The sequence below is a fragment of the Pygocentrus nattereri genome, chromosome 2, assembly GCF_015220715.1.
Source record: "Pygocentrus nattereri isolate fPygNat1 chromosome 2, fPygNat1.pri, whole genome shotgun sequence".
Taxonomy (NCBI): domain Eukaryota; kingdom Metazoa; phylum Chordata; class Actinopteri; order Characiformes; family Serrasalmidae; genus Pygocentrus; species Pygocentrus nattereri.
Window position 1 is genome coordinate 3,514,252 of NC_051212.1, and position 14,646 is coordinate 3,528,897.

At 38.2% G+C, this 14,646-nt stretch overlaps 2 protein-coding genes across 2 annotated transcripts in view; both read right to left on the bottom strand.

Moving 5' to 3' along the window:
* LOC108442765 (zinc finger protein 423-like) overlaps positions 1-14,646 on the bottom strand; it is a 47,863-nt gene that overhangs the window by 16,833 nt on the left and 16,384 nt on the right. Inside the window, exons 8-11 of the mRNA XM_037531961.1 lie at positions 4,581-4,727; positions 4,200-4,368; positions 3,230-3,330; positions 2,993-3,118 (exon numbers count right to left, since the gene is read on the bottom strand). Coding sequence (XP_037387858.1) covers positions 2,993-3,118; positions 3,230-3,330; positions 4,200-4,368; positions 4,581-4,727 — 543 coding nt within the window. The remainder of the gene's footprint in view (positions 1-2,992; positions 3,119-3,229; positions 3,331-4,199; positions 4,369-4,580; positions 4,728-14,646) is intronic.
* On the bottom strand, positions 373-10,755 carry LOC108442763 (interferon-induced protein 44-like). The gene is made up of 9 exons (XM_017722953.2): positions 10,731-10,755; positions 10,438-10,507; positions 9,880-10,146; positions 7,817-7,847; positions 5,765-5,960; positions 4,581-4,727; positions 4,200-4,368; positions 3,230-3,330; positions 373-3,118 (listed from the first exon to the last, which is right to left on the bottom strand). The coding sequence occupies exons 2-9, from the start codon at positions 10,490-10,492 to the stop codon at positions 2,933-2,935; spliced, it is 1,152 nt and encodes a 383-aa protein (XP_017578442.1). The 5' UTR covers positions 10,493-10,507; positions 10,731-10,755; the 3' UTR covers positions 373-2,932.

The following is a 14,646-nucleotide window of genomic DNA, read 5'->3' on the forward strand; positions in this document are numbered from 1 at the left end:
TTAATGGAGAAGAGCAGATTAAACAGCAGAAGTAGCCTTTTTCTCACCTATTATACTGAAAGTTGCTCAAATAGGAATGTTTTCTGGTCTGCTGCTCCATTTAAGAGCAGCATAGTACCTAAAAGCTGCTTGTCCATGTTTATTCTTTCTCTTCAGCAGGACTGTCTAGTTCCTAATGAAGCAAAGCAAACTAAGCATTGTTCACCTTTCTGGTGACTTCTGTGGTGCAGTCAGCTGATCTGAAACTATGTACAGTGGTGCTTGAAAGTTTGTGAACCCTTTAGAGTTTTCTGCATAAATGTGACCTAAAACGTCATCAGAGTTTCACTTAAAAGTAAATAAAGACAACCAAATTAATAAATGAGACAAATATATTGGAATTGGTCATTTATTTATTAAGGAGATTCGTCCAAAATTACAGATCTGTGAGCATCAAAACACTGTGAATCTTTAGGATTAGCAGATAATTTGAAGATAAAATCAGCTTTCAGGTGTTTTCAATCAATGGGATGGCAAGGAGGTTTGAGTGACCACCCTGTTTTATTTAAAGAACAGGCATCTATCAGTCTGATCTTCACAATACTTGTTTGTGGAAGTGTATCATGGCACTAACAAAGGAGATTTTTTTGACGACCTCAGAGGAAGAGTTGTTGATGCTCATCAAGCTGGAAAAAGTTACAAAACCGTCTCTAAAGAGTTTGAACTTCACTGATAGAGTGGGTTAGACTGTGTACATATGGAGGAAATTCAAGACCATCGTTCCAAGCTCCCCAAGAGTGGTTCACCAACAAAGATCACACCAAGAACAAGGCATGTAGTAGTCCACGAGGTCACAAAGATATCCAATGTAATTTCTAAGCAACTAAAGGCCTGTCTCATAGTGGGTAATGTTAATGTCCATCAGTCCACCATCATACAGTGGCTGAGAAGAACCAACAAACTGCACATAAGAAACAAGCTGCAAAACGCAGAAAGCACTTTCAGCAAAATGATGGCACAGACACTACATTTCATAAATAGAAAATAAAGAAAACGCAGGCAACTTCAGAAATGCTGACAAGCCCAGTCACAACACAGCGAGGTGTTTCTGGAGAGCACTCAGAGAGTGGAGCCATTCAGACTTTTAAATACTGTGCAGCACAAACATTCACTGGTAAAAGTTTACTTTTATTTATTGAGATTATTGCTATCACTGTATCATAATGGAAATAAGCTGTAGAGTGTTGCTGTAAATGTTTATCTAGTAATACCAGATGACCCCAGTACAGCTATGACATGTCAGGTAGCAAACCAGCCAGCCAGTTTAACCACAAACTGCGGATGTGGGCGTGTCCGCAGTCTTAAATACTTCTGTCAGTTTGTAAAGTGCAGCGCCCATATTGTCATGTTGATGAAATTGTTTTCTGTGTCTGCAGCTTGTTTTTTGTTTTCAGTTTGGTTGGGTCTTCTTGGCCACCGTACCATCAGGAGAACACTAAATAATGGTGTGTGTGGCAGGGTTGCAAGGAGAAAGCTGCTGCTCTCCAAAAAGAACATTGCTGCCTGTCTGCAGTTTGCTAAAGATCACATGGACGAGCCAGAAGGCTGTTGGAACAATGTTTTGTGGACAGATGAGACCAAAATAAATCTTTTTCATTTAAAACACTGCATTCCAGCATAAAAACCTCATCTCATCTGTGAAACATGGTGGTGGTAGTATCATGGTTTGGGCCTGTATTGCTCCATCTGGGCCAGGACCAGTGATTGCTATCATTGATGGAAAAATGAACTCTGAATTCTACCAACAGATTCTAAAGGAAAATATCAGAACATCTGTATCTGAGCTGAAACTTAAGAGAATGTGGGTCAGGCATCAAGACAACGACCATAAGCACACAGACATTCTACCAAAGAACAGTTAAAGAGGAATAAAGCTAATGTTTTGAAACTGGCCAAGTCAAAGTCCTGACCTTAATCCTATAGAAATGTGGAAGGACCTGAAGCGGCAGTTCATGGGAGGAAACCCACTAACATAACAGAGCTGGTTTGTACAGAGGGGCTAAAACTCCACCCAGCCGATGTGCAGGACTAATAAACAGCTACTGGAAACGTTTAGCTGCAGTTATTGCTGCTAAACGCAGGGTCAAAGCAGATACTAAAAAAGCAAAGATTCACATATTTTGCCACTCACATATTGGATCATTTTTCTCAATATTTTTGTCTCATTTGTTTAATTTAATTCTTTTTACGTACTTTTGGGAAAATCTAATGAAGTGTTAGGTCACATTTATGCAGAAATATAGAAAATCTTACAGGGTTCACAAATCACAAATCGTTTCAAGCACCACTGTATATGAACAGCTGAGTATTATGCAGACAGTCCCTCACTTGCATGAACCTTATCCAGTTCAGTTTGTGCAGTAAAAAAATTCCAACACTCTTGGAGTTACACACTTACTCTTTTCGGCTTGTTTGTGAAAAGCTGATATCAAACTATATGAAATGTTGGTTGCAATGATACCTTTGCTGTTTTAATAATAAATGGGGCAAAGGGGGCTTGATAAACAATGTGGCAACAGATGAACTGCAGTCTATAAGCGACATATAAAGTAGGTGGAGCTTAAGAATACACAGTTGTATGTAAAAGTTATTATTTGGTTGCTGAGTTTAACAAATGTGGAAAAAAAAATCTTTTTGCAAAAATCACATTTTGTGTTTTTTCCTAATTCAGTAAACACATTAATTGTGCTGAAGTGTGTTCTCTAACTTATTTACACTTAGAAAATCAACAGCATGTCATTTGACTAGGGGTGCCCAAACCTCTGCATATGCCTGTATATGGCAGTTTGAAATTAACATACATTTTAATGTTTTGGCAGTTTTGCGAGATAAAAATATGTGGCTTTGCATGAAAAATTTGCAGATTTGTTTGCAAGTCTTCTATAAAGAACAGTCATTCTACATGTTTCTGTTTCTCTGAACACCTCTTAACATAGTCATCAGCCCAAAGTACAATCTGTGTTAGGGCCTCCAGCATCAGACAGTTTATGTTGTCATTCAGACCAGTCTCATCATGGTAGTTCTTCACAGGGAAGATGCAGTTCAGAGGAATGCCCAGTTTATTACTGCATTCATGCATCTGGAGAAACACAGTGCTGTTACTTCAGCAGTTTAAATGTTCCATGGCACGACATGGTATGTTGGGATGAGGGAAAAGGCAAATAAAACACAAAGTATCAGAGACACTCACTTTATCCTTAATCTTCCTGCTGCGGTAGATCCTGCTTAAATCGTTCTTTGTCAGAACGCATGCCTCGTCCACTCTCGTCATGAAGACCACTTGAGGGATTCCTGTAGCGAAGACAACAGAGATACAAAGATAAAATAAACTAATAAAAGATATGAACTACTTTCATTTTCTTCTTATTGCTCTCTTGTAAATGGCATGGTTTTATTTTGCGACCAATGATTTTGATGCAACACACTGATGTTTTCAAAGTGTCTGTTTTAGGTCCAAAAGGCACATAAGTGAAGTTCTCTGGGACGAGATTTCACACACTACCGTGTTCTATGGTGCAGCAGTTACATTCAGCGCCTCATACAGAATTGAAGGTGGAACCGGAAAATTCGAATGAGAAGCGACTTCAGCTTTGTAAATGAATCGAATGTTGAGAGACACTTTACAATAAGCTGCCCTTCTTCTGAGGAAACATGTCCTGTTGGAGACGGAAGGAAAGCGGCTGTAGCTAAAGCTTAAAGCAGAGCAAAGTCAGTCTGTGTTTTTGTTTATATTTTTAGCTATACTAGAACGTCAGCACACACTGGGACATACTGGACATTAAATGTTGTGGCTCCCAGGGTTGTGTGATTTGTTGAAAGAACAAAATGGCTCTTCTGAACATTTGTGTTGTGACTCCTGCCCTAACCTGGCTTTAACGCAGGGCTGGTCGGATTTCTTGCTCATCCAGTAGTGTTTTTGTTATGTACCGCCACAGACTGTCTGGGCGCTGCACTTCCAAGTTAGGCCCTTTACGTTCCGTCAACATTTCTGAATCAATTAGGAATCAATTCAGAATTGTTCACGTCCGCATCGCGATGCATATAAGAAACAAGTTTTTCTCACACCCCTACTATTTACCTTTAACAAATCTTTAAGTATCAATAAGGCCTATTATTTGTTTCACTTACTGAATCAATCACAGATAGAAAAGTGAACTCACCTAATTCACTAGCTTCCTTTCTAATGAGCTTCATTTTAGAGATGACGTCTTCCATTAAGACAATTCTGTCTGTTGCCACGACGCTCACGAGACAGTGAATCTTATCGCTGAGCCTGGGTTTGCTGATGTAATATTCAGAATCTTCAGATATTGGTTGGTCAGGTTTGAACTGAAATGAAGGGAAGAAACAAAAACATAATACCTGGACAGTATAATGGACACACCATCTGTAATGCCAGTGTTGTACAATTTAATTATAATGTTTTTTTAAATGTATTGTGTGTGTGTTTGTGTGTGTGTGTCTGTATGTATGTGTGTGTGTGTGTGTGTGTGTGTGTGTGTGTGTGTGTGTGTGTGTGTGTGTGTGTGTGTTGATCTTACTTTGTAGCCATTTTGTATGTGGCCCTTTAAAGCCTTGATGATGTCATCAGTGTGCACCCCTCCTGAATTATTTTCCAGACCCATCACATCGTAGAAGGCAAAAGGTAAACGTCCAGTGTTTTCGCTTCCAGCAGTGTATTTCTGATACTAGGAACACAACAAAAACTTTAAAACTACTTATTTAATAAGTATAACTGCTCAGTGAGCTCAGTTGAGGCAAAGATTTTTAGTGTGACTTGTGGCCAATCACGTTTAACATTTAACTGCTGTTTGGGGCTCTGACCGAACTACACGTGGCCCGCAGTGGCAGGACTGCACGTGGTGCGCAGTAGCAGGTCTGCATGTAAACATCAACTCACTTATTGCTTTTGTTATGTTGGTCCAGGGTGAGTCGCATAGGTAGCTAGCAGTAGTTAGCTACTGTAATGTTGACTAACTTTCCCACTAATTAAATATAAACTTTAAGTTATATTTAATTGCGTTATATTTATTCTGGTTCAGCTAGATAACAAAATTATTATTATTATAACAACAATATTCTTTGTTCATAGAGCATCTTTCATAAAGCTCCAAGTGCTTTACAGGCAGTTAATAAAGCTTTACAGGAATAAAATAAAATATGAACATTAATGTATCAATTTCAAATTAATTTATCAAGATAAAACAAAAAAGATAAATACCAAAGGAATGTATTATTTTGATTAAATGCTAATGGATTTTCAGAAGTTTATTAAATGTGAGTTCTGAGCTTGACTGTCTAATAAAAGCTGAACTGAGCTCCACAGTTTGGAAGCAGAATAACTGAAAGAGCCTCTCTATGTTTTCTGTGTTTCACTGAAGGTGTTTGAAGGTCAGAATCTGCAGATCTGAGATCATAAACACACATTCAGGAGCTTTGAGGTCATTTAGAGCTTTAAAGACCTGCAGCAGAGCTTTAAACTCTCCAGGCGGTCAGTGCAGTGTGTAACGGGGTGATATGAGCTCTCTGTTGCTTTTTACACACAATGTAAAAAGCAACAAGCATTTTCAAATAGTCAAAAACTGAAAAACAACAAAAAATAGAGATACAAGGTTTTCTTCAGACAGCAGCGATATACACAGCAAAACACATTGGGTAAAACTTAATATTTCAGTATGATGGATGGAATTACACCTTAAACAGTAGATCTGAAGAGTGTACTCACATCTAGGGTATAACTGGTGCCAGACGTTGTAGCTGCCAGACAACTGACAAACTGACGATTTTCAAAAATGCTTTTGATGGTGTTAATGATGCTGGATTTCCCAGCTCCAATTTGTCCATGCAGAAGGAAGCGAAGCTCTGAGACGTCATCATTGCAGGTTTTATAATGTTTTAGGGTTGTGACCATTTTACTTTGACTAAAACAAAAAAAGACCAGAATTACATATGAAGTAAGCCAGTAACAGAAACATATACCTTATTTCACCAGTCAAGTAAATTCAGATTCAAGAATGTGGGACTATGGGCATGAAATGATCAACGTGCCACATATCAGTGATCTGATTGTCACTGTTAATCTGAATAAAGTTCATCCAGACCACGAGAGCAGCAGGGTGTGAATCAGCGGTTTGATGTGTCAGGTACATGTTTACATGTCAACGCATGAGAAAAAGCCAATAATTTTGCATGACATCATCATTTGTGTGCTTACAATTTCATCAACCCCAGTTTATAAAATTTTTCTGTGTCCCTGCATTACAGTATCGGTATTGTCAAGTACCAAAAACGAGCTCAGTCAACAAAAACGAGGTCTAATACATCCCTATTTCTTGCCCTCACTAATAAATGATTAACTTTAATTCACTCAGATATGAGTAGTAAAATGTTGTGTCTGGCCATCAAAAGAAACAGGTCTAAACTTAATTTGGGGAGAATGATGAATAAAGAAAATCCGTACTGCGCTATAAACAGTACCAGTCACATGAAAATCAATTTCATCTATCAAAACCTAGTCATATTACTTTTTTGGCTACAGAGGCCCTGATAAGCTCCATCAGGCTTTCTACTTTGTATTGTATTATTAATGAAGTAAACATCAGTGGGGAATTTTTAGTTCATTTTTATTTAATGGAATCATGTTTGTTGTATTAAGTGCTGTAATAATATTCTTATTTCATTGATAAACAAGGGTTAAACAGCCAACAGAAAAGGATCCAATCAGGATTGTTTTCTCTGTGGTATCTAGGTCAATACAGCTGAGTAAGTTTTCCCATTGGTTAGGACTTCAGGAGCTGGATTGAAAGCCTTACATTTTAGATTAACTACCGACATAATTAGGAAGAGACAAAATCAACCATCCACACTCTGGAATTATAATGGGTGGGACAAATTTCATGAGGAAAAAATGTCCCTCTAGGGCTTCTGGAAGTTTGAGATACATCATTGACTGCGAGCCTGAGTGGATGTTATAAATGGGAAACGACAGCGGCATCTCTGTGAAACAGATACAACTTAAAATGTCTTTAACAAGCTTCAAATGTCAGTGTTTGTTCATGTGAAATGTTCATGTGAAATGTCATTCCTTTTAGAACCCCATATGGGTGCTAGCTAGCAGAAGTTAGCATTATTGTACAGGTGTTTTGTGTTCCTCGAGTTTTGACATTTATGGCCCAACTTGAAGGCCTAGCTCCAATAATCACAGTTTATATCTATATCTACATCGATCAGGCATAACATCATGACCACCTCCTTGTTTCTATGCTATCAGCTCCACTTACTGTATAGCTGCACTCTGTAGTTCTACAGTTACAGACTGTAGTCCATCTGTTTCTCTGATACTCTGTTACCCTGTTCTTCAGTGGTCAGGACTCCCATGGACCCTCACAGAGCAGGTACTGTTTGGGTGGTGGATCATTCTCAGCACTGCAGTAACACTGACATGGTGGTGGTGTGTTAGTGTGTGTTGCACTGTTCTGAGTGGATCAGCCACAGCAGTGCTGCTGGAGTTGTAAATACCTCAGTGTCACTACTGGACTGAGAATCGTCCACCAGACAAAAATATCCAGACAACAGCGTCCTGTGGGCAGCGTCCTGTGACCACTGATGATATATATATATATATATATATATATATATATATATATATATGTGCGTGTGTGTGTGTGTGTGTGTGTGTGTTCCTGATTTCACCATTCTCTATATTGTGCTCTCAGGGTACTAAAGCATACACAAATGTCTTTAATGTATACACAGTAATAAGAATGAGTGGACTTACTTTTTTGGCATGTTCCTCCATTCCTTGATTGCTGTAAGAAATACATCAGTGAGGGTTCAGTTAAAATAGTGCACATTTGACCATTTAAAATGTGAACATTTCTTCTATTACACAAATACGTATTAACAACTAATTAGCAAAACTCTATTATAACAGCGCTGGTCCTGGTGGTACCTTTCCAGTGGTGGATGGGGTAGAAGGAGATGGGCAACAGGCAATGGCTGTACACCTACAGTCAGCTGCATAATTACTGACACAATTGGTAAAGATCAGTAGAAAAAAGAGGCCAGACAATAAGGAGCAAGGAATCGAAGACTTCTCTGTATAGAATCTCTCCAGTCCCCTTTTTAGGACTCTCATCTTCAGCTCTACTACACATTTTCGAAGAGGCTGAGGTCAGGGATTTGGGATGGGCATATCAAAAGCTGATCCTCTGGTCACTGAACCATCTTTGTGTGAATGTGGATGTATATTTGATTTGATATTGATAATTGTTTTGCTCGAAGATCCAAACATGACCCAGTTTGAACTTTTTTTGGCAGAGGTAGCCAGATTTCCACTGAAAGTCACCTGCTATGTCAGTCCAAAGTGCATCCTAACAAGGTTCCCAGGGCCTTTGGAAGAAAGTATTGTAGTATTGTGCTACTGGCTGGTGTTGGCACCTGAGAAAGCCTGGGTTTTGTGGGGGTCCACCGTCAGGGTGAAGCCGGTGGCTAGAGGTGACGCCTCCCTCGATTTCGATGTTTTGCATGTGCCGTGTTCTGATGATGTGTTTAATAAATAGCACTTCTTGCAGCAGATCACAGCTACCCTGTGTTTCTTCTTCTTCTGTTACATTATGTTGTTAAAGGTGCAGTACCATCTAGTGAACTGTAGGTGCTTATATTTAAAACTCTTTCTTCTAGCATAGCTTTCAAATAGTTTGAAGACTTGAACACATCAAAATTCTTCTGCAAATCTCCAACCATAATATTTAAAGAAACATCTGCCTCCTAACCATCCTCCTCACTGAGGGTGGGGGCAAAATACACTTGTATCCTCTTCCAGGCAGGTTCACTACAGCTGCGGTTATTTTACATTCTTAATTATTGCCCTAATTTTTAGGTGCACAGCTATTTTTATTATTATTTTTCTTATCTTTAATAGCCAATGTCTGATGCAAGAAGGTCAAAACACTTTCGTTTGTGTTTTTTCTAGTCTTCCCTATGCTGATGAATGTCAACTCATTGTTACACCACAATCAAACAGAGACTTCCTGAGCATTAGATTTTGCCACGTTTGTTAAAATAACATTTTAAGAGTTTTTGTTTTCTTAGACTAAATTTACTTATTTAAAGGTTAGAGGAAGTGAATTATCTACAAAGCCATTTTTTCATCATCTTCTTTTACCCATCTTTTACCCAAGAATGGCAATAATTATGGAGCGGACTGTATACATGTGCACCTCAAAAAATTTGAATTTCATGAAAAAGTTCAGTTTTGTTCATAATTTAATTCAAACAGGTAAATTGTCGTATGATTTGTCTTCATTATGCATAAAGTGACATATTTCAAGCAATCTTTGTTTTAATGTGATCAGTATGGATGAAAATGTAGTCTCTCAAATTTCTTTGAATATTTGAATTTAAGCAAATTACTATTTAAACAGTATAAATGTCATGTATCTCTCGCTCTAGTTCAGCACATGCAACCACAATCATGTTGACAGTTGTGCAGACGACAATCATCGACACCCTCCACAGGGAAATGCAGTAGAAAAAGGTGCAAAAGCAATAGGGCTGAATGCAACCTTGAGATGACTGTCAAGAAAGGTAGGTTTAAGAAATTGGGAGAGTTCTTGAACCAGAGACAACAACAGAAGACAACAATAGAATCCAATGCACTTGTGGATGGTGAAACTATAAGGTCAGCGCTTGTAATAAAATGGCCTGTGCTTGTAGTTATAAAGTAGGACTTTTTAATAAACTTGTATATTAATCAACATTATTCTAGTAAATTTCCAATCTTGAACTGTAAGCAGCTGAAAAGAGTAAATCAACTGGTCAGTAAGAATTGTTACGTACCAAAAGTGACTGTGGCAGAGCATGATTTGCTGCCCCATTTATTCTTCAAAGTTAAGGTGTATTTCCCTTCATCTCCCTCTTGAGCCTTATTAATCTCCAAGACGAACAGACAAACTTTTTGGTCCAGTTTGTGCTTGCCTTGCACACAAGACAATCTCTCTCCATCCTTCTCCCAAACTGCTGTTAATTCTTTCAAGTTTGCCTCACAGTAGAGTATGACATTTTCTCCCTTTTCCACTTCTTTATCCGCCAAGACTGTGATGAACTCTGTCCGAAATTTGTGTAAGTAAAATGTTTCCAAAACAAATATTTAAACCATTCATAGATGCAGGTTCTATCTAACATGGCTGATATAATGTAGTTCACTATAATAAAACAGTCAAATAAATCAAGTCAAGTCAAGCTGAAGAATCCAAAGGAACAGCATAGCTGAAGCTGTATTTAAAGGCAACCTTTTTTTTAAATCGACATATAACTGCAGCCGAAAAAGGCAAACTAACAACTGAAAAGATTTAGCTTTCTAATCTCTAAAGGCATCAATCTAATCTTTAGACTCACCAGGTTTGGGTGCACACAATCCTACAGTGTATCCTATTTTCCATAGGAGTTCCATTCTGTATCTGATGAACTGAAGGTATTAGAGTGTTTGGTGAAAATTGACAAATTAATAGAACTCTATACAGTTGTAGTAACTGTAAAAAATGTCATTTTCTGTTTTCCTCCTGTCTGTTCACGTTTAATTCTAAGTCAGTACATGCACATCAAACTAACAGTAACATTAATGTTTACAATTTTAAGTAAGCTTTTTAAGCATTGCAGGATTTTCACCAAGTCAGAGCCATGTTACTTACCTCAGAAAGGTTCAAGAGCAGTGGAAATTATTATCTCCGCTGTGTTAGCAAACAGGTGCTTGTAAACTAACTGTTTCTGAGAAACTGAAAGTGAAAACTCGTAGCTCATAGACAGAGCTGGGGCGTCAACTAGACTGGGCTTCCAGTGCTTTAGCACCAAATGTTTATTTAACCAGCTCCAATTCAACTGCACTCTCATCATTCATGATTTTACATGATCTTACCTTCATATTTATAGACAGAGAGAGGCACGGAAAGAGAACAAGAAAGAGAGAGCACGGTGAAAGAGAGGCATGATAGACAGGTAGAGAGACCACACATGGTGCCTGAAGTCTCTGTAAAAAGGCAAATGCACTCCACCTTCAAACAACAACAATTTTAACTTATGTGTACAACCTCATTTCCAAAAACATTGGGACACTGTGCAAAATGTAAATAAAAACAAAATGCAATGATGTGCAAATCATTTAAACCCTATATTTCATTGAAAATAATACAAAGACACCAAATCAAATGGCGAAACTGAGAAATTTTGTTGTTTTAAAAAAAAAATTGCCCATTTTGAATTTGATGCCAGCAACACGTTCCAAAACATTTAGGGGGAACAAAAGGCTAGTAAAGTTGTGTAATGCTAAATAAACACCTTTTATTACTTCAAGGCTAGACTACTGTAATGCCCTGATGTCTGGATGTCCCAGCAAAAGCCTCAACAAGCTTCAGCTAATTCAGAACACTGAGTTTCACAAGAACCAGAAAATTTGACCATATCAGCCAAGTTTTATCAACCCTACACTGGTTAAAGGTTAAATTTCGCACTGATTATAGGTCAATAATAGGATTTTATAAAGCCCTAAATGGACTCGCCCCTCAGTACCTGAGTGAACTTCTCTCCTACTATGAACCATCATGCCTACTTAGATCACAAGGCGCTGGCTCACTACTGGTAACTAGAATTAATAAAGCTCCATCAGGGGGAGAGCTTTCTCATACGAAGCCCCCCAGCTCTGGAATAATCTTCCTGTTAATGTTCAGGACTCAGACTCAGCCTCAGTCTTTAAGTCTAGGCTAAAAACTTACTTGTATAGTGGAGCCTTTGGTGATTAGTCTTCCCTGACAGATCTAGACCTGCCAGAGTCTCTGCTGCTCTGTTATACTGTAATCTGTGGTCAGCCACTCTTTACAGAACTGACTGCGTTTTTCTTCACTTTCTCTGCCGAGTTGATCACCTGCCCATCCTGTGCGTCTGATGCTGTTGGCCCTTCTGCCCTGATCGGGTGCCACTGATCACCAGCTGTAATACTGATCGCTCTGTAAAGCTGCTTTGTGACAACACCTGTTGTAAAATGTGCTATAAAAATAAACTTTGCTTGCTTGCTACAAAGTTAGTTCTGTAGTGAGTGACTGATCACAGATTACAGTATTACAGTACAGTATTGAACCTGAAACAACATACATTAAAAAGACTGATTTATTATCTAGTGTGACATGTATTGTACTTCATTTCTAGTTTGTAACCTCCAGTGCCCTTTTTATCAGCCTGCCCTCCAAAACTACTATGATTCAAACAACTAAAATTCAAAACTTTGCAGCTGTGTGAGTGTATCAGCCAAGAGTGGCTCTGTGGTCAGGAACGGACCATTATGGAAGAGTTAGAGGATGACTAACATGAACTGTGCATCAACAGATGAGTGACAGTCTCAACCTATTATTATTATTTATTAAGAGGCATGGCATCAGTTCTCATAGTTATGCAGATTACACAGCTGTGTATATCTGCAGCACCAGATAACATCATTACAGTACATAAACTCTTAATATGTCTGTTCAACATTGTTACCTGGTTGAACAGGACTTTTTAAAAAACTTTATAAAAATATGACAGAAATATAATTGGTAGAGAAGCAAAGAGGAAAAGGTGCATGAAAGACTTGGAAATTTGGCTCTACAAATAAAAATTTAAGAGAGGAATCTTGGTGTAATTACACTGTTAAAAAGATGGTTCTTCAAGGGTTTTTTAGTACAGAAAGTGGTTCTATCTAGAGCCATGAACACTCAAAGAACCTTTTGCATGAATAAATAGTTCTTTGTATGGTGAAATGGTTCTTCAGATTTATGGAGAATTTTATCAGATTAATCAGTATGGATTGTGCAGGATATTTTACCCTGGAAAAATAAGTGTACTTTTTTTGTCCTTATGGAGTGTTTATGTAAAACAGCTGAATAAAGGAAGCATAAACCTTGAGTTTGAGAGCCAGTATTTCAGCTGTGACGCTACAGTGAGAAGGCTCCAGAAATACTTGCAACTCGCAATTCTGCTTCTTCAATGGGCCATTGGTTCGTGTTATTCAGCTGCCAGCTTTCTAGACTTCATAATATCAGGTATTTATTAGGCAACTTGTGTTCAGGTGGCAGCAACTACCAGGATAATGGCATTGAGGATTAAACAGCTCAGTGACATTCATCTATAGACTGACAGTTCTGAGCACAATGAAGAAGAGTTTACTTTGACCAACAAACCAGTGAAATACATTATCTAATGTCCATACGAAAAAACTGTCTGTGTCAATGTCTGAATGGTCTATACGGTCCCTTTCATGTTTGGCATGGAGAACTTGACATCTATTATTTCCAATAACAAGCTGAAACGTGGACTCATCTGACCACAGAACACATCTTTTTGACCATCTGAGGTGATCTCGGGCCCAGAGAACTCAGTGGTGTTTCTGCATAGAATTGATATATGGCTTTTCCTTGTGTAGTAGAGTTTTAAGTTGCATTTCTTGATGCAGGAGCAGACCATGTTATATGACAAAAAAATTTCTAAATTACTTCTGTGCATATGTGGCTATATGTAACACAGTAGCATGACAGTTTCTCATGCAGTGCTATCTGAGGGCTCAAAGGTTATGTGCATTCAACAGTGATTTCCAGTCTTGCTCCACATGTACTGAGATTTTTCCAGATACCTTAAATCTTTTCAGAGTATTATGTACGGTACAGGAGATTGGCATGCTGATCACCGAATGAATAGGACTCACTTGATGTGTTGGTGAGCCATGACCTATCTTTCCTCGCAAAGACTGAGCCTTTGGTGGATGCTCCTTTTATACCCAAAACGGTGTAACTTGAATAGTCTATAAACATTTCACTCTTATTTAATTTTTTAACAAAATACAATCAAATCAAATTGGTCAGCCAAACATTAAAAATCATAAAATTAAGGGGGGGCATTAATCATCATTGAAGGAAACACTGAATACAGTGATTAGTTAATTAACTCTGCTGACTGCATCATGCAAAGCATTGCAAGTGCAGTTGTAGAAGCACATTAGTAAGGTGGTGTGCTTGGGATTTCAGAGTTTTACTATAGCTTGGATTGTGGCTTATCTGACATTTAGTTATCTTTTGTATCACTGAGCTTTGGTCATTATGTATTTCATTAACTTGTCCTGTTTTGATTGACTACTGCCTAGATTACACTAAAGATACAACAGGAGATTGGCATGCTGATCACCGAATGAATAGGACTCACTTGATGTGTTGCACATTTTGTGTGGTGTAGCACAGTTGCCACCGAGTTTTTTGACTCTGAACCTTTGTCTCTAAATATATTTAACCAAAGCAGCAGATTACAGTTTGCTAGATGCCCACAGACAACTTCTTTTGGTCAATGTACAGAGGAGTGAAGTACAGAAATTTCTGACTTAAGAAGGACAGTACACTACATGCTTAGATCATAAATCGCATGGAACTGAAGATATGCAATGTAGCACAATATGCAATACCCCAGTAAAGGATTGGCAGTTGCAGCATACATTTCTACTTTATTCTACACACAAAACAAGAACAAAAACCACAGCAAAACGGAATCAAAATTGTTTTCAGTGGCTTTAAATCAGAGTATTCAGTCCTTTTC

Bases quoted from the DNA above. Each gene is read 5' to 3' on its own strand.
- LOC108442763 (XM_017722953.2), bottom strand. From the start codon at position 10,492: ATGGAACTCCTATGGAAAATAGGATACACTGTAGGATTGTGTGCACCC. The intron at 5,961-7,816 runs GTAAGTCCACTC...TTTTTGTTTTAG, and splicing joins TGGAGGAACATGCCAAAAAA to TCAAAGTAAAATGGTCACAA. The intron at 4,728-5,764 runs GTGAGTACACTC...TTGTGTTCCTAG, and splicing joins GCACCAGTTATACCCTAGAT to TATCAGAAATACACTGCTGG.